Below are 19,743 nucleotides of genomic sequence, written 5' to 3'. Positions count from 1 at the left end.
ATTTTGATCTTTAAAGCTACAATTTGTAGTTTGTTTTGTCCATCTTTGGCGATCCTGTGGAAAACAGTACCTTTTTTTTCTCCTTTTCTGATCTTGTACTGTCATTTTTTAATAGTCTTGCACTAAAAGTAACCACCCTGCTTTCTTTTGAATCCTATTCCTTAAAAAATGTAAACAAAGGCAGTGGCAGTGGAAACAGGCAGATATCGAGAAATGGTGGGTCTTCTTCTTGAAGGACTTTTGGATCATATAGAATCATCTGTAATAAATACAGTATGTTTCATGAGAAACTAAAATATCCTCACTGGAGCTTTGAAACATATAAATACATGCTAATGTCGATGTTACTGGGCAACAGTAAATTGGTTAAAGAAACAGCACTGACCTTCAACTTTGGTTTGTCTAATTAAAGATCGGAGCTGATTTTGATGATGAGAACTTCTCTGAATTGTTATCATTGTGGGCTTTAAGTTTTGTCCCACCCCTTCTTTTCTAGGACCCCATTGGACCGTTTGATCATCCACGAGACTCTACAGAAGGACCTGGTGATGTAAGTGCATGACAAATCCTTTTTTAATTGGTTCATTGCATTTTTGTGCATGTGTGTAGCCAGTTTTTGGCATTCATCTTTTTACTGGTGTGTGGATGTATATGTACAAACTGTGTAGATATACATTGTAATTCTCTGTGTGCATTATCACACAGGAGGGCTGTGGTGATGACTGCTCCAAAGGGTTGCCGGGGGTGCCAGGTAACGCTGGTGCCAAGGGAGAGAAAGGAGATGAGGGCAAGCCTGGTGTCCCCCCGTTGGAGAACTGTGACAGGGTGAGACTAAGAGGGACTTTTCTTGCTGGAATGTTTTCAGCTTCTTCTCATGGTTCTCCGAATCCAGAATAAAACATGTCACTTGAACATACAGTCACTGAGTCTGATGTTGTGCTTTGATGAATGCAAAATGGCAGCCCCTCACTTTGCATTGAATTCAAGTCTGCATGACTGGGTGTGTCTATCCGTTCCTTCAGTCCGACATAATATAGTACCAGCAGTAAAGCATCAGTCTGATAACTTACTCTGTTGTCTTCCAGTGTTTGGAGAAGCTGCAGAGAGAGCAGTCGACACAAGCAGCGGTCAGTAGAAATCAATGTCATACTGAAACATGGGCATACATCCTTCATAGCGACAGACGTGTTCATTTCTTGGTATTTTTTCCCCTCCTTGCTTCACAGGTTGATCCACCCCGTACAGGACCTCCTGGAGTTCCAGGAACTCCTGGCTCACCTGGAGGAAGAGGAGAGCCAGTGAGTCCTGTCATTGTCTGATCTCAATTTCATCCTGTTAATGGGATATGAGAAAGTCAGACCTCATCAACTTTCTTTGTTTATTTCACTACAGGGTACACCAGGAGATAGAGGCCCAGCTGGAATGCCAGGAAGCTTGGTGAGACTTGAGCGCTTTTTAGACTGAGAGCTTCTCTGGGAGGATTTATGCTAGTTATGAAGAGGACTGAAATTAAAACTGATGACTCTTTGTGATCTGCACAAGCAAATAAGACCATCGTCAACCAGATTGATTGATTCCAAATATTTTATATGGTTTTTTTTTAATGCCTGAAACTGCTGATGTGGGGTAGGCGGAATGAGTACGATCAATGCATGCTTCCAAAACCGCCTTTCTACAGCAGAGATTCTTAATGAGGGGATACATTCGACTGTTCAAAAAGCACGGTTAGATATTTGTGAAAAAGACTACAAAAGATCTGGTAAAAAAACATACTCTTTGTTATATTATCTAAAAAGACCCAACATTAATTCATCCAAGTTACAGTGGCAAGGAAAATCTTCCTTTAAGAAGCAGAAACCTCGAGCAGAACCAGAGTCATGTTAAACTGCCATCTGCCGAACTGTGCTGGACTTGGAAAGTGGGATAGATGGAGATGCAGGTGGAAGGAGAAGGATAGAGACAAACAGAGCAACTACGATGAATATGATAGATTTATAGCTAAAGCTATGTCAGTAATAATGGTAAAAGTGTGTGTAATATTAGCAGATACAGCTAAGTGTGCTGATCGGTCTAGGATTAACGTTGCAACGGCAACGATGATGAAACAGGAAGGATTGATTATGTTAAATATAGAGGTGGAAGTTAAGCAGCCCTTCAATTCCCTTTAATATTTATAGTAAGGTTGATATTATAGTTGTAGCAGTTGGAGTCAGGAGGGGGAAGACAAGTAAGTTGTAAAGAGGCGTAACAGTCCCATTTTGAACGGATAACCTAACATAGGCTAAAACACAGGAATTATATTTATTAAACCATTCCTTCTCCTACAGTACCCATATCCAGTTACTTGAGAGGAGCTTGTGTTTGGTGCCCCCCAGTGGCCTCTGCTTGAAAATGTGGCCCCCACACTCTCTTAAATACTCATAGACACACAAACACACCCTATATCAATACACTCTAACTCTATTGCAGTGCAGTGTAGGTAGTTTGTACTTAATTTGAATGCATTCAATTGAAAACTGCTTTAACCATACAAGTTAAAATGATTATTTTTTTTCATTGATTTTGTTTCAGATGTATTAAAGTGTTGCTTTCACTCTTTTCTGTCTACAGGGACCTCCTGGTTTCCCGGGTCCACAGGGTTCACCTGGTTCACCTGTAAGTCTTCATCACACTTTAATCCTCATTTATTTATTTTACTCTGCAAGTCTTTTTTTTAATCTAAAGTGCAAAAGTACCAAGATTCTGTAATATAGTCAAAGTTCCAACAACACCTGACCCAAACTCAGTTGAAGAACTTAAAAGTAACAAACTGAAAGCAGGGGTTGTGTCCCCTAGAACTAATACATCATTTGACACTGTATGACTTTATTAGATATTTGATAAAAGTAAATCAATGAGCGGGGACTAGTTTTTTCTCATGTATGTACAGTCTTATCTTTGCGCCCTCCAAAGGGAGCATACATACATGTGCATGATGGTCAGTTGATAAAATGGTCTGAAAACTGTATCATGCACCAAAAAAAAGGGAAAGGTATGTATGTAACTGTAGTCTCAGTTTCTCCTAATACAAGTTAGAGTTAGCTTTTATTCTCAAAACTGTCATTTAATTCAAACCCATCTTAGAAGTTCTGAGGATATAGTTCACTCTGGTTGGTTTAAACAGCTCATAAAAGGTTGGTAAAAATGCTTCGAATCTTAGAAGGCCTTAAGAAATGTTTTTTTTTTTATGTGGATTTTAAACATAAAAAATAACTGGCTGCTGCTTCCAAATGAATGGTAGAGTAGGGAAAAAAAAGGTATGGTTGTTCTTGTGACATAAACTGCAGCCACCTCAAGTACTTCAGAATTAGTCCTAATAACACTTGAGAAGTTTTAGCAAGAAATACTCAACTCTGATTGGATGATCTTATATGATCTAAATAACCTCTCTCTCGCTCTCTCGCTCTCTCTTTTGTTGCGTTTTCAAACCACGCAGCTCTTGATCCTAATGCATTTTTCATTATATCTCTCTCTGTCTGCCTTTTTCATGAAACTTTTTTGTCAGATGAGGAAACTGTTTTGTTGTTTCTGACTCTCTCTCTCTCCAGTTGTTCAATTATTTCCCCTTCTAAGTGATGGAGAGTGGCACTGCTGTGCGGTCCGACCCCTCCCCCTCTTTCCTCCTCCTGCAGAGTTATTGTTTTAGGAGCAAAGAGATGCCAAATGGATGAGCTGTGTGAGCGCCGCGTGGAATCCATTTGCAGCGTAGTAGCACTTTATAGCAGATGTTAGCCTCTGCTGTGTGCGGCGACGTATCTGTTTGTTCTGCTTGTGAGAGAGAGAGAGAGAGAGAGGCCGTGCTGCTGAATGTATTACTCATATTTGGGGCGGGGGGGGGGGGGGTTGAGGAAGTTACAATAATCAGCATCTAATTAGTTTCTCCTCAGTGTGATCAGTTTATAATTACAGTCTCTAAATTACAAACCTCAGTAATCACTCTGATAGCCAATCACACGACAAAATCTTACATCCAACAGAGATATTCTTCCTCTTTTCTTTAATTCAATTTCATTTTTGGTTCTCAAGAGACAATTAACAATAATAAACTATTAGCTAAACAACTAATTACCGCACTAAGTTGACTCTAATTTCAAATCATGTGATCTTCTCCACTTTTAAAAAGCACCCAGCCTCCATTAACATCCTTTTTTATTCACTCACTTTAAAAATGAATAAATAAATAAACTTGTTTTCTTCCAGCACTCATGTTCCCTATGCTTACAAAAGCAGTTGCTAGGCAACACGTCACACACACTCACACATTCATAATATTTCTGTCAAGACAGCGTTCAGTGTTGGGGCGCTGTTTGGCCTGGCGGTTGTGTCGTGTGGACCCCGTTTTTCAGGGTGGATGGTGGATTCCGGTCCAGACTCGGCCCTTTGCTGCAACTCACTCCCCTCTCTCGCCTCCCTTTCTTGCTTCTCTTCAGCTGTCCTATCTAGTGGGGGCAAAGATGGACCCAAAAAAAAACATATGTAAAAAAAAAAAAAAAAGAAAGACATGCCTTAAAACAGCCTTCAGTGTTAACAGAGTGCAAACATCTAGGGGTTAAAGATATCATTAATCATAATGTAATGTTGCTTAATAACTTATTATGCACATGTTATGCTCTCAAGATGATTTTTTTACTGAGTTTATAATAAGGGAGAAATGATAAAGAATTAAGTTATTTTTTTGCTTAGGAAGAAATAAAAATGGTCTATATCAACCAAAAATTGACCACGCAGGCGTTGTTCAGCCTCAGGATAACACCAGAAGTGACCCTAAGCACCATTAGGAAGCCTCATATACTGTATGTGTAAGGACAAAATCAAATGTAGGCAGTCCCAAAGGGCGACAGTACGAGCATGTTAGCCGTTTCCCCTTTTTGATATTAACTCGCCGTGTCCTTGGCTCATTTCCACCAGGAGAGCCTCTCCTCCTGGTGTCCAATCACATCCTCTCCTTCATTTTCTAATCATGCCTCATTGCCTGTCATCCTCAGGGTCAGCAGGGCGAGCGAGGGTCACCCGGCCTCACTGGAATGAAGGGCGAGCAGGTAAGCATCTGCCAATCAAATCCACGGAAACTATAACCATAAGTTGATTGCTTTCCCCTCTGTTTGACTGATTCTCTGATCTTTACCTCAGGGCTCTTCTGGGACACCCGGGTATCCAGGAAGTATGGGACCACCAGGATTGCCTGTGAGTCGCTCTCATCGCCTCATTATAAAAGAACTGTGGCATTGATAACAGCCTGACAGCTTTAATGGATGGATAGCTGGGTGCTTTGATTTGTCAAGTAACACTGATTCACTTTCTACCTATGTGTGCTGGACAGGGTCTGAAGGGCGAGCGTGGGAGCACAGGAACGAGTGGTCAGAAAGGAGAATCAGTAAGCCATTTCAATCACTTTTATACATCATACAATCCATCTGTTTTTTAGTATTCAAAAGCAGCTGCTGACATTTCCTGCCATTCTACAGGGTTCTCCTGGAAACCCTGGGTACCAAGGATCAGCCGGCTTACCGGTGAGTTATCATCATTATATTACTTTAGATGCTGGGATTCATTTATCAACAAGCTCTTATAACAGAGAATAATGTGAGACATTGTGTGTCTGCAGGGCATTAAAGGAGACACAGGACCAGCAGGGCCGGCTGGTGCTAAAGGGGAATCGGTATGTATAAACACAGAATCATGAAAAAAGCATTAATGAGAAAACAGACTCAACCCTTTTAATTCTTTTTTCTTATTTCAAGGGTTTCCAAGGACAATCAGGCTTTCCAGGACCACCAGTATGTACACTTCCTCTTATGTCTATTTAATAATCAACCAGTTAGACTTGTAGCACAAAGTGCTTCACACAAACTAAAAAATAACAATTTGGCCCCCCAACCCACCTTGCCCACATGCAAAAAAGAATAAGAAGTTGTAAATTGAAAAGCTGGATAAAACAGGAAGTGGCCAGCTGAGTAAATGCTTTGTTGAATTAGTTATAAAGGAAACATGGCAACATCTTTTTTTTAATGATAGATAGGACAGACAGGAACATTAATTCAACTAAAAGCCACTCTAGGATTATAGGTTTTGAGTTTGCTTTTTTGAATACTGATATTCCCTGCTGCCCTCATGTCTTCATGTAGGCAGTCCCACAGACAAGGTCTGTGATATATTGATGACTCGGCATGTGTTTTTGTTTTTACTTTGGGCACAATTACTGTACAAGACCACCACCAGAAGACCTGCGGGTTCTCGCAAGCTCATGATCGATAGGTTGGAGCAAGACCATTAAAGGATGAATGTGCAACTTCTTGATCCAGTAGATGTCGCCTTTGAGCACCAGAACTAAACCTAAACCCTGCTGTTTGGTGACATCTCTGCTATTCTGAAGCCTCCAACCCCGCTCTCCACTCATGATGTAAACACCGCTCTCACAACAATACAGCTGGGGGGACTCGCGCTTCTCACTCATTGTAGACAGTCATGACTCAGAGATACAGTTACAGAGGATATGCTTGATATCTGCTTTATTTATGTGTTTAGTATTCTTCCATTAAGCGCTTGATAAACCAATAAAACAATCTTGAAATCAATTCTTAAACAAACAGGTAGCCAATGTAGAGGCTTTAAAATAGATGTTAAGGCTTTTTATAAATGTGTATTTTTAGGGTCCTCCTGGTCTTTCTGGAAAATCAGGAAGAGAAGGTGTCTCAGGGCTCAAAGGTGAAAAAGTGAGTACTGATCACTAAAATAGGTTGGGATTTCTTGCATCTAAAGTCATCATTTGTTGAAATAAAAAAAAAAAATGTTTTTAAAGGGCAATGATGGCCATCAAGGCTCTCAAGGACCAACAGGACCCTCAGGCTCTCCAGGCTCACCAGGGCTGATGGTATATACATATTCTATTTCCACGCCAACATACATAATCATGATCTGTATACTGTCCAAAATTGACATGTGCACTGTTCTCTGTGTGTGCATTCAAAGGGACCCCCTGGCATTGAGGGAATGGATGGAAAAGATGGAAAAGCAGGGCTAAGGGTGAGTTGTGCACACACGCACATAAACACACACTGAAGTCAATGAGTATTTAGTCAAAGACATGCATTTAATATTTGACCTTTGACACTGTTTATTCTTTCATTATCAGGGTGAAGCAGGACCTCCAGGCCCAGCGGGACCTCGAGGAATCCCGGTTAGTATTGCCTCTAACATGAACATGACCCGATGTGATTTTCTATCCATCCAGTGTGAAACACATGAATAAGACATTAGAAGCTTACTGTGTTTATTTTAAGTATTAATGTTCATTATGTGCACAGATCCTAACATGATATGCATTTTGATGCTCATATTTTACTTGTCTGTAGATTTGTTTTTGTAAAACGATTTTATCTACCCGTGAGGCTGTTTTAGAAAATTACTTTTAAAAAAAGTTGTCACATTTTGTTTCCTTTTTTTTTAATATGCTGGTGACATGGAATGGTTAATTAGTTCAGTTGGTTGGTTTGAAACGTGTCAATGATTACAATTTTGAATTCGTACCGAGGGGCCCCAGAAGCAGTATCCCTCAGACTATGTGACCCTCCTCACTTTTCTTCCTATGTGCATAACAGGTTTTGTCTTATTTGGTAAAATGTAGCATTTATACATAATGGACTGGCAAGAACCCTGACTCCAACTTCTCCTGGGTCAATACTGGGGTTGAGATATTTTGGTGTAAAGAGAAATGTGGCCGTAAATATCGGAAGGATTCTCATGACATTTGGTCCAGATACTCATGGTATCCAGAGGATTAACCTTTCAATAAATATTAGTGATTAACTGACTTTTTGTGCCACCAGCAGGGTCAAATTTCTTCACTTACCACATTAAAATACCTGAAACTCTCCAAGATGGATTGGCACAAACCATAGAACAGACAGTATTTTTCAAATATGATGTACGCTCATACCGTACAGAGACATCTCCTGTAGCACCAACACAAGGCTGATATTTGTGGTTTTGAGTAAATTGCCTCTACAATCTCATTTATTTCCCCTCTAGGATTAATTTTAATAACCTCCGACTAATTATCTTATTTTCCTTCTAGCGCCAATATGAGTTCAGACTTTTAATTAGTCCAATCATTTGGTAAATTACCAAATATTTGAAACACCAGAGAGTCACCAGCATGGCTGTCCATGGGGGCCAAGATATTATTCTAAATTTGGTGTTTCTTCAAGCTTTCACATCAGAAGTGTCTTCATCATTTTTTAACATTCAGTATCTTGTTTCAGAGAAAACAATCACAATCAGCCTGCATGACTAAACCTTTTTCCTTCCAAAGCTCTTTTTGGAGAGATGGATTTGCAATGCTGGCTGAATATTCTGAGTATTTGCCATTGTGTATCCAAGTTTAAGGACAGATCCCAACTGGTGTGATCATATTAATTATTTAACATTTGTATAGGATCCACAGCATACAGGTCACATTTTAATGGACTGTTCATGATATTTCCCACTTGCGAACACTCTACATTGGTATGTGCAGTCATTACCGACTCTTGTTCGTGTCATTGGTGTTGTGACCCCATTTAAACTTCCACGCTTCCTGTCGTCCTCTCAGATCTTTCTAACTTTCTGAGTTTTTTGCACAGCAAAGTAGTGATATTCACACCCAGCTTCAGAGGAGAAATGAGAAGCTGCCTTTCTTTCTTTCCCTCTTATATCGCTGCCTCGTTCTCTATATCTCAGTTTGTGTTGTACCCAAGAGCAGGTGTTCAGGATTTCAAAGACACGTCTGCCCGTTCCTTGGCAGCCTCCACTTTGTGAATTTTGATACTGTACCAATCGCATTCTCTTTGATGTCTCTCCTCAGGGATTCAAAGGGAAAACTGGCCATACTGGCTTCCCAGGACAGAAGGTTAGCCAACAACTCATTGCTTTACCATCACACCATGTCCATCTGTTTGTCTCCTTATAGCAACTCTCTGTTGCTCAAGCATCAGGCCAAGTCGTTTTATCAAACTGATAATTGTGAAAACTCACACTGACACGTCTCAACTAGGGCTTTGAATTTGATCACACTTTAATCATTATCACAAAGTGGTCACTTAATTTTTTATTTATTTATTTCAGTAAATAAGAAAAATTACTTTATACAGTGAATGCTTTCTCACTCAGTATACATACATTTTCCCCATTGGATAGAGGGTGTAGTAGCCATGCTTTCACACCATTTGATGCGGTCCGATGACGCTTAAGCTAGCTAGCTAGCCTCATATTCCAATTCAGACTTAGTCCCCATGTAGGAAAGTATTTAACACAGGTTTTTTTCCTCCTTTTTAAATGATAACCCCGTCCACACGCTAAATTCTCTAAAATATCTTCGTCCACATGAAAATGCAAGATGATGTCGTGAGCATGCCAAGCATGCTATGACCTCGACATGGGAAAATTTTCACTGCAATGACCATTTCATTTACAAAGTTACCCATTCAGACGTTTCATAGTGGGAGAGCAACTGTGTATGTATGTGTAAGCATGTAAAAAGTCCAGTTAGCAACATTAACACCAGGACTAGTTTGGTTGCGTCTGCCATTGCACTCATCTAATGTTCAGAATGACAGCATCAAAGAATCACACCAAACAGAAGAAACCTGCACACAGTGTGATGCTACGAGCCCAGTTTTCCTGGTCTACACATAAAACACCTTAATCTGAGTTTTTGAAAATCTTCACGCTGGAAGGAGGTTTTCATTAAAGTGCGTTTTCAGTGAATTAAAACACAGTTTTTCGTGTGAATTAACGGCCAAAGCGCATGACTCACCTACATTTTAATAGTAATACCTACGTACGTGTGCACTTGGCCTCATTCGTGAAAAACACAAAATTGGTCGATTCACTTTGGATTCAGGAGGGATATGTCACATATATTGTGTAAAACAGCAGAAAAACATTTAAACGGGGAATTCTGGCTTATGTTATCGCACATTTCAATAATAGTGGTTCTTTCCACTCACAAATCTACTATTGCATCCCTTTAGGGTGAAGCTGGACCATCAGGTCCACCTGGAGCTTCGGGCAGGCCGGGTCATGAGGTGAGTATTTTGCGTTTTCATTAATGCCTTAATTCCATTGAAGATAAAAAAAAAAAGGTGGCACACATTGGAAATATTAGCATCCCAGCCCACAGCAAGTGTATGCAAGTGCATGTATCATAGTCAGTATAAATCTACTGCACTCTAAAAAGGTCAATTTCTGACCTTTCCAGGGGGACCCGGGTACTCCAGGAACTCAGGGACGACCTGGACCTTCTGGTCACATAGTAAGATTTCTGCCCTCTTGACCTTTACCACATATGATATTTTGTTATCATGGCGCGTTGGTGTGAATATTTGTGTGCGTTCACTTTCCCCATTAGGGTGCTACAGGTCCAGCAGGCCCACCAGGACCTCCTGGTCCCTCAGGAGTGGTAAGACAAACACTTAAAACATGTCACCATCATACTTGCTAAATCTGTTATCTGATTTCTTAAGCTGCTATTGTTCATTTTGAAATAGTAAGTAGTCTCCCCTTACTCATATCCTACTTCACATTCAGTCTTTTATTGAGCTTTTAGTGTCTTTCTTCCTGTAGTATTTTACATTTGTGTTGTTGTACTTAAGGGTTAATGTGGCCGTCTCTGCAACATTGTGAACCCCAAATTGCTCCCAGGTGGCGTAGTTAATACAGATAGGCACTTAACATGGCATCAGTGTATGAATGAGTGTTTGAATAGATGAACGTGACATGAAGTGTAAAAGCACTTTGAGTGGTCAGAAGACCAGAAAGTATTTTATCATTTTATATTATTGCACCAAACCAGGGCCTGAGTACCTCCTTTCCCTCCCGTTCATGTTGAAACATGGCTCTGGAGTTTATCATTGAATGAACTTGTTTTATATAAATATGGAAACATGGGGGAGGTAGACATAATGAACTCACAAAGACTGGAGTAATCAGACACAGGTGAGACTAATGACACAGATGGAGACAATCAGGGCAATCACAACTGGAGGGAAAGACACGGAAAAGGCAGGAATAAACACTAGACGGGGCAAAAACTAGAAAATAAAACAGGAAAAACTAAAGCCAGGATTAAGAAATGGAAAATAAACACAGGGGATAGGAAATGACAGAATAAACAAGTAAACAAATAACAACCAAAAATACAGTGGAAATAATCAAACAAGAACCCATGACACTTAATAACTACAGAAGCAACATGTACTGAAACGGCTAAAGAAAGGAGCTGATGAGAAATAAGTACATGTGATAGGCCTTATAGAATAAAAACAATGCATTATGAACTATATATTGTTATGTCATGTGCACATGTGGGTGTGTTTATGTGCATCTGTGAAAGAGGATTAAAAAAAACAAACATTTGAAAATCTATTCTATCTGCAAGGGAATTAAAGGAGAAAAAGGCCAAACTGGTGAGAGGGGTAATCCAGGAATGGGAGGAGCCCCAGGACCACCAGGACACCCAGGGTCTATGGTTAGTACCACTTAACCTCCAGATGTGTCACCCACAATGAAGCACTTTCAATTAAATATCATTCAAGCTGCTGCTGAAAATATCTCTCTCTTTTTTTTTTTTTCATCCTCCACCTTGACTTCGTCTTCAGGGCGAGCCTGGCAATGACGGTGCTGCGGGTAAAGATGTGAGTAATGTCTGGGTGTGGTGTCTGTCCCCCATTAAAGTATAATAGCGAGAGATCGATGTGGTGATGTTTATATTTCATTCCATTGATGGATATTTCTTTGGTTGTTTTGACAGGGAGCGGCGGGCCTGCCAGGGGACAACGGGCAGCCGGGTCAAAAGGTACTTGAATCAGGGGTGGTGCGATGTATTATGTGATAGTGTGTCGTCAAGGCGAGCATCAATCATCCATTACCCTCGCACAGCATCTGAATTCAGCGAGACGCTCCCTTGTTCGGTTTCTTTTGTGCTCAGGGAGGTCGGCACAGAACTGCGCTCTTTGCTCTCTCGCCGTTTCTGCCCGTTCAGCACCCACACTTAACACAGTCATCAGTTCACTAACCCTCTCAGACCCACCCACTGACACCCCTCCTTCCTTCTCGCCTCACTTCACCCCTCGGCGAGCTGGCAGCCAGCCGCCCTGCCAGACCTCTGTAGCTACAGAGCCTGTTGGACCTCTCCTAACAGCACTTTAGGTGGATACAATGATAAAGTTATTCTCTGCCTCTGGGATAATGCTATTAAGCAAGAGGAGAGATGCTAGATGAGGCTATTTGTCACGCTGACAGGATGGCATTGTCAGGGTTTTAGCTGCACAGAAGAGAACAGAGGAGAAAGACAAGAACGGACTTCTCTATTCTTCTTCCTCCTCTCTGTTTCGAGAGCCACTTGTCTGACGCTGACATGTAAACATTAGACGTCCATTATGGGCTTCTTTGTCCCTGATAAATCACTGTCCCTAATGTTGCATGACTGTTAAGTGTATTTAAAACTGTCCAATGGTGGGCTCTTTTCTGTAGAAGTGTAGTATAGGTGTGGCACAAAGCTGCCTTACATGCCTGCTTCTTATGCTCTAAAGTCGGTAAATACAAATCTTTAATTACATTAAAGAAGCTAAAGAATTAGCTAAATGTTCAAACTGATAAGAGATAGAAGGAGGGAACAAATACTTGGCCAATTGTTGTTTCTCAGAGTAAGTTAACAGATTGGAACCACTCATATGTCTTTGTTTAATAGTAAGCTAACCCCTTAAGTCACTTATATTTGTTTAGATTAGCTTAGCACTAAGAGTTGTAGTGTGTAACAGCTACCTTATCAGCTGAAGTTTTACCCAAGCTCCTCCAAGAATTGAATAAACATGCTATTATTTGTTACTGAGCTTGAAAAGTGCTAATGTTTGATTGCTAGCTGACCTTTTCGATCGCACCATGCTCTCTGTTTTATTGTCATCAGTCGTTATGCTAAGCTTAGCTAATGTCTCGCGGCTCAAGCGTCATGCTTTGTTAGCAGACATGAGAGCAGCGTTCATCTTTTTCATGCATCCATACATTTTATTTCCCCCATTGTCCAGTCATAAGGAGTCCTTTCTGGTTGTTGTTTTTTCTCTACAGATCCACTTATTTATCTGAGATAACAGCGCTGCTTGTCCAGTGACAGTTATTTTCAGCTGTTTTCTCAAGAGTGCTTATTATTTTGCCTGTTACCTAAAGGAAAGCAAAGCTGGCGTTTCCATTTTCACAGAATTAATTTATCTCATTATTTCAAGAGACCATAGCTTGTAACTTGTGTGATAAGGGGTAATTTTCTGGCAATCTAGAAAACAAAACAATAAGCTCGTTGCAGTGATATGCCAGACATTGCCTGCACTGATGAGGTAATTACAGAGAAAACAACGCAACAGAACTTGTTATTAAAAAGGAGGGTTTGATGTTGGATTTCCAGCTCCTGCAGCCACATATCCGATGTGTCCTTGGGCAAGACACTTAACCCCAAGTTACCTCATCTGCTACGTCAGAGGTGTATAAGTGTGTATGGATTGGGATAAGCTAATACTCATGGCCACTTTACGTAGCAGCAGTGTTTGAATGGTTAGGTGTGACCTGAGGTGTAAAAGCGCTTTGAGTAGTCTGAAGCTCCAGTCCATTTACCACACCATTTAATGTGTGAGCCTGTGTTTATCTATCTCCCAGGGTGAGCAAGGTTCCCAAGGCCTTAGAGGTCCTGCTGGAGAGAGAGGTAGACCGGGGCTTCCAGGTGGTGGGGGTTATCACGCCAAGGATGCACAGCCCATGATTGGCCCCGCAGGACCCAGAGGAGAGAGGGGAAGCCAGGGCTCAGATGGAACCCCAGGACTCCCTGGAACTCCAGGGTCACCAGGAAATGATGTGAGAAACACTTCCATTACTTTCTGTGCACTAAAGCTGCGACTCAAACTTTAACAGTCTTAGATTTGAGAGGAGGTAATGACAAATAGTACAATGGCCAGAGGCGCTCACCAGCTCCATCTGCTCTTGTAAATAATGTTTTTTTTCTAATTATCTACCTTAATTAATGTTTGCCCTTTTGTTTTTCTCTTCATTTCTCTGCTCTTGAACAGGCTGTAGTCAATTATGATGAAATCAAGAACTTCATCCGCCAGCAGGTCATCAAGGTCTTTGATGGTGAGGGCATGTGTTCATCTCTGCAAATGGACATTGATATGGGATCATTCACTCTGCATGACTGTGCAGTTTTAGACTCGAGCAACATTTTCTCCTCAGATGAAAATCTCTCTGTGAAAGAATAATTATGTAACTCCTCTGGGACGCCTCAACTCCTGCTGCATTGTTTGTTATTGTGCGTTAATCCTCCCTCAGAGAGAATGGGCTACTACATGTCTCGAATGCAGACGCCAGTAGAGATGGCATCCCCAGGTAGGCCCGGGCCCCCAGGAAAAGACGGAACGCCAGGTAATCCTGGATCCCAGGGAGCACCAGGGATGCCTGGACAAATTGGCAGACAAGGTCGGCCAGGAGGCCCAGGACCCCCAGGTCTGTTATGCCACTTATCTTCCGAGCACTATCACAGTTAAACATGTGTTCTTAGTGCACTGTAAACTGTTAAACACTCAAAATATGTGACTGATATCTTCATAGGGCCACGAGGACCAAATGGAGAAAAAGGAGATAAGGGTGTGGGTGAGATGGGAGATGTAGGACCACCAGGAGCACCAGGTAATATACTGTATACCACTGATCATGGATCAGTGCTTTTACTTAAATCTGTAGATAATAGTTAGCAACTGGGCATACATGAGTATATGTATGACAGAAAAAAGTCCTCCACTAGAAGTTGTTTGTTTTATTAACACAACACACAAAGCTAAACCTCAAGCTTCAACCTAATGCCTGTGGAAAAGGTCAAATAGTTCAAATGGTTATAGTGTCTCTTGGTTACTCAAAACTCAGTTGAAGTTCAAGATTATTTTTTTGTGGAGTTCAGATGCCTTTGGCTAGATTTACATACAAGTATCTGCAGTTATTTTACAGGGAGCAGTTTGCTTATTTTAGGTTTACAGGTATTAATGGTTGAAAAACCAATTGTTTCATCAAATGATTAGAATATGATTTTGATGGTTATTTAATGATCGCCTATGTTCCCCTCACAATGGGTATGGTAGTGACATTACACAACATAATGAAGGAATTTGGTTGGTGCACATTTGTCCCCAACCAAAGGTCTCTGAATCCAACTGCACTGTCATAAAACTCACAGTGCTGTTATGGCTCCCCATCACAGGTAACATGCATGTGTTGACAAGCAGACAGGTTATGTTGTTGGTAGACAAAGAAACTTGTCGACTTAAAAAGGTACAGTTATATTACCGGATTTTGCTTTTCCATGCCTCGTGGTTAATGGGGTTTTGGATAGCATTAGAGGCAGAGCACAACCGCGTTTACTTCAAACGACACATCAGCCTTACAAAGTGTACGGCTACTATTTTATCATACATGAGCAAAACACTGTCCACGCTAACCCTCACATTACTGTTGAGTTGAGAGGCAATTGGAGCTCAGTTACAGGTTTCCATCCATGGCAGAAACTAACTCCAAGGATAAATACAAGGCGTCGTCTAGTGACGTCGCTCCCCTAGTAACCACAGTTCGGTATGCAGTGCAGACTTTTCAGTAGACTGAACCCTCGTGGTCATTCAGTGGGCATTTTTTCAGTCCACCTCAGTATACATGGACGCTAACTTCCGGGTTGTGTGCAGTATGGTTTGGATGCAGCCTTCCAGGAAATTAGTTATATATTAACCCCCATAATGCTGTGCGAAATGTGTGCCTCCAAATCAAAACAAAGGAGTATTAAAAAAAATATATAAATAAATGAGGATGGTTGCGGCCGGTTCGGGTTCGGCGCCTTTCAAATGTTAAGTTATTAAATTGTTAAAATGCAATGTGAAGTTTTGTATTATTTACTGAGCCATCGTGCATATCACATCTGAGTTGGAGTGTCGATAACATGAGGCGGGCTGATGACGCCACTTCCACATTGAATGAATCAGACAAAGACAAATGTGTGCGCCAACTGAACAGTAGGTCCTAACAGCATAACAGTACAGAGAGAAGGGACTGTCTACTGTCAGATACAGTGGGCCTTCTGCAATTTGGATGCACACAGCATGTCTTAAAGGTGCATTCTACAATTTCAACTTTTTTTTGTGATCATTTTGTTTTTGGGCCTTTATTAGAGACAGCTGAAGAGAGGCATGAAATGTTGAGGAGAGAGTCGTGGGTGACAAGCAGCAAAGAGCTGAGGTCGGATTGGAACACACGGCTGCTGTGCTAAAGACTGTAGCCTCTGAACATGGAGCGCACAATATAACCGCTAGGGCATCTGGCTCCTCAACAATTTAAACGGTCAAAGTCACATGGATTTATTTATGTTTGTGTGCAAGCCTGAAGCATAACTTGGGTTAGAAGACTCTCTGCACCTGGTAAAGCTGAGACATCAACGACATTGATAACAATACAGCGTAACTGTCAGGAAAGGGGGAAGGGGGGGACGCAGGTGCAGACCCGGGGTAGTCTCAAGGTTGTCCCAGAGGGATAACCACAAAAATCGCAAGCGATTAGACGGGAGAGGGGAATCAAGCGTAGAAATGAGCAAGAATAAACAAACTTCCTCGACTAAATGGTTCAATGATAGAGAGGAACTTCAACTCTGCTGCCAAGTAGCTGACATGAAACTAAATTATCTGGGAAACCCATGAAACACAAAAACACCCCACAATGGCTGCCAGGGAGGCCTTAAAGAGAACAAACCAAGCTGGTGTAAAAACTCCCCAGCACCACAGGTTACACTCTGAGAGAAAACCAGCAATAGTGAGCAAATACGCAGAAAGTTTTTGTTGGTGTTTTTGCAGCCGAGATGCACTCACTACCTCTGAAGGTGAGATAATGAGTCAGCACAGAGCACTGGAGTCCAGGAGTATATATATAAGATCCCCAAACCTGTGCTTAATCAGACCAATCAGCCACACACACACACCTGACTGCACTGAGTGGATTCCTTCACCAACCTCAGTGAGGAGAAGCAAATGAGAGTGCACTCACACTAACGTTACGTTGTGATATGACGTCTGCAGGGACGCTTGTTGCTTTTCTCTTCTTGGCTTCATCATATCAAACCGTATCAAGCAGACTAACAGGCTGGTGCCATGGAGGTGGAACAGTTAGATATTTTTGCGTAGAAGTGCAAAGAAATATTTTTACACAAAAGTTACGTTTCACAAAGAGAAAGATAAACCTTTGAAACACTTATAGGACAAACTTTATACAAACTTTAATTAAGTTGTGCACCATCTCTCCTGCTGGCTTCCCACTCCACATGCAGGTTTTCACTGGTGTGGCCACTGCACCAACAATTCCTCGGACATACGCAGGGAAAAGTTTTAAGAATAACACCTTTTTTTCGACAACAAGGTTGCCTAAACCTTTGGCTGACTTACTTTCACTCCTTATGTGACACAAAAGAGTGGATTGAATCTTTCATTGCACTGCAGGCAAGAAAGACAATAAGGAAAGTAATAGGAAATCATTTGGAAGTGCCACAATTATTACAATCCCTCCCTTTTCCATTTCCTTTTCCTCCTACAGGTGTCCCAGGCCCTCCAGGTTACAGTAAGATTGGACCCCCAGGACCCGTCGGCCAGCAGGGTGTTCCGGGGATCCCAGGTCCCTCTGGACAGCCTGGTTCAAAAGGACACGATGGCCGCTGTAATCCTGGCGACTGTAGGAGCCATCAAGTAGAGTACAGCCCCAAGGGCCCACCTATCAAGGGCCCCTGGTAAGAGGGCTGGAGGTGATGCAGGAGAGGGGGACTGAACCAAAGGGACTACAAAGAAGACAGGAAGACCCAACGATATTAAACCTGACCACAAGATGTAATAAAGAAGCCCTTTGTTGTTGAATTGTAAAGATTAACCTACAGATTTCCTCTGCAGATGTGAGCAAAACCCCTTTTTTATTATGCCCACTGGAATGAGGCCTGCAAAGAAGCACCAGCAGCACATTTTTTTTATTGCATCATTCTTTTTGCGACTACAAAATCATTGCTACATTACCGCCTTTGATTGTTGTCCTGCCTCTTTCCTCTCTGTGTTTCACTCCTTTTGTACATCTTCAAACAACCAAGGGGAGGTGACATGAATCACAATCTATTTTTACATCCCCTTTATTAATTCTGGCCTCTTTTCTTTCTCTAGCTTAATCTGTAGGAGGAGAACATACACAATTATTGCAGCACTTTTCCACCACTCATATCTTTTTTCCCCTCCTATCTCACTGAATCCCATTTAGGACGCATCTCATGCATTTCTGATATACCGTTTGTGTGATGTGATATGTATGTGAATTTGGCCGCAAGAACTTCCCAAAGAAATGTTTTCCAGTTCAGTCAAAACAGATGTCCAAACTGTGCATTCAACCCTCTTTGATGGAATTGACTGTCTTGTATATATTTATATTTATATATAGTGGCTTTTTATACTTTTTCAACAGATTTCATAAAGGACTTCTGCATGGTCAGCCACTTGTTTTTCATTCTCAGTGGATAGAAAGCAACACAAAATGCCAGAGGGATACATTTTCAGATCTATAAGCTTTAAAAAAAGGAAAACTGTGTTCAGTAACAGGCAAATTATTTATGGAAAAAAAAATGTTTACCCAGGATATCATATTGGCTTTTGTAATTATGTCACTTAAGTTGATTTTTGTCTCATTTTAACTCCCGTCTTTTTTGGGGAAAAACAGCAATTCTAAAGCATTTCATCTCATTGTGTATTCCAAAGCAGCGGTTACAGCCATCTGTCTGCTTCACCAGGCATTTGTTTAAGAAGATGAGAGCAATAATTCAGCTCATTCTCCACATGTACTGCGATACAACTCACTGAGCATGTCCTCCCAACTCTCACAATCCGAAGCGAAAATATTCTGGAAAGCATCACAAAAAAAGCTTTTGTTGTGTGTCATATGAATGTATATTAAGGCTGTCTTTTTAAATATGTTTTGTATGTGGAAGTATATGGAGTTTCAAATCGCAACCACTTCTTTCATCTCTAGTTTAATCAGTAGTTTGAACTTTGACCTTTGTTTATCACAAGCCCAACCATTGGATATATTGACCTTAAGCTGAATAAAATGTGCTTTTCAAAGATGCAGTATCATTTGTTCATCATTGTCAACCTGTAATCCATCAATGAAATAATAATATAATATACAGAGTACAAGGCCAGCCATCTTTCCCCTTCTTCAGAGGAATTTGTAGTTATTTCTTTGCATTTGTGTGTAGTTGTATATGTCTCTCTGTAGTTGTTTTGCATCAGTTTGTAGTTGCAGACAGTTGATTGAGTTACAAACAGAGACGAGAGTCTGGAACTACACACAGGGAAAAGAACCGCAGGTAAAAGACTACATCTGGCTGCCCGCTGGGAGGACGACAGCCAGCCCTAATGGGTTGTGCAACATGCTAGGCCATCCAGCGCACCAATTTGTTTATTTTAATTTGTTTTTTAAGACTTTAAAATTAAGGCCACAATATTCACCATTAACTAGTTGCTTATTAGCATGCTAGTTAGTAGCATATTAGTCATTAAGCACTCTACGTGACCATAGTCCAAAGCTTATACGCTAACTAAGAGTTTGCCCTCAATAGCCTCCTAATTACTGCTT

General features: G+C 41.1%; 1 protein-coding gene across 4 annotated transcripts in view; it reads left to right on the top strand.

Annotated features, from left to right (window-relative positions):
• col16a1 (collagen, type XVI, alpha 1) overlaps window positions 1–19,228 on the top strand; it is a 75,272-nt gene extending 56,044 nt beyond the window's left edge. For all 4 annotated transcript variants that reach the window (XM_065947787.1, XM_065947789.1, XM_065947788.1 and 1 more), the window contains 28 exons: window positions 497–550; window positions 706–825; window positions 1,086–1,127; window positions 1,227–1,298; window positions 1,393–1,437; window positions 2,611–2,655; window positions 5,025–5,078; window positions 5,170–5,223; window positions 5,360–5,413; window positions 5,505–5,549; window positions 5,645–5,698; window positions 5,781–5,816; window positions 6,690–6,752; window positions 6,839–6,910; window positions 7,009–7,062; window positions 7,172–7,216; window positions 8,882–8,926; window positions 10,050–10,103; window positions 10,277–10,330; window positions 10,427–10,477; window positions 11,456–11,545; window positions 11,676–11,711; window positions 11,828–11,872; window positions 13,720–13,914; window positions 14,127–14,190; window positions 14,386–14,559; window positions 14,665–14,742; window positions 17,671–19,228. In XM_065947787.1, the coding sequence (XP_065803859.1) occupies window positions 497–550; window positions 706–825; window positions 1,086–1,127; window positions 1,227–1,298; window positions 1,393–1,437; window positions 2,611–2,655; window positions 5,025–5,078; window positions 5,170–5,223; window positions 5,360–5,413; window positions 5,505–5,549; window positions 5,645–5,698; window positions 5,781–5,816; window positions 6,690–6,752; window positions 6,839–6,910; window positions 7,009–7,062; window positions 7,172–7,216; window positions 8,882–8,926; window positions 10,050–10,103; window positions 10,277–10,330; window positions 10,427–10,477; window positions 11,456–11,545; window positions 11,676–11,711; window positions 11,828–11,872; window positions 13,720–13,914; window positions 14,127–14,190; window positions 14,386–14,559; window positions 14,665–14,742; window positions 17,671–17,864 (1,989 nt within the window). In that variant the 3' untranslated portion in view covers window positions 17,865–19,228. The remainder of the gene's footprint in view (window positions 1–496; window positions 551–705; window positions 826–1,085; window positions 1,128–1,226; window positions 1,299–1,392; window positions 1,438–2,610; window positions 2,656–5,024; window positions 5,079–5,169; window positions 5,224–5,359; window positions 5,414–5,504; window positions 5,550–5,644; window positions 5,699–5,780; window positions 5,817–6,689; window positions 6,753–6,838; window positions 6,911–7,008; window positions 7,063–7,171; window positions 7,217–8,881; window positions 8,927–10,049; window positions 10,104–10,276; window positions 10,331–10,426; window positions 10,478–11,455; window positions 11,546–11,675; window positions 11,712–11,827; window positions 11,873–13,719; window positions 13,915–14,126; window positions 14,191–14,385; window positions 14,560–14,664; window positions 14,743–17,670) is intronic.
• Window positions 19,229–19,743: the final 515 nt, after the last annotated feature.

Source organism: Labrus bergylta, chromosome 19 (assembly GCF_963930695.1).
Source record: "Labrus bergylta chromosome 19, fLabBer1.1, whole genome shotgun sequence".
NCBI lineage: Eukaryota > Metazoa > Chordata > Actinopteri > Labriformes > Labridae > Labrus > Labrus bergylta.
This window is presented reverse-complemented; position numbering and strand designations above follow the sequence as displayed.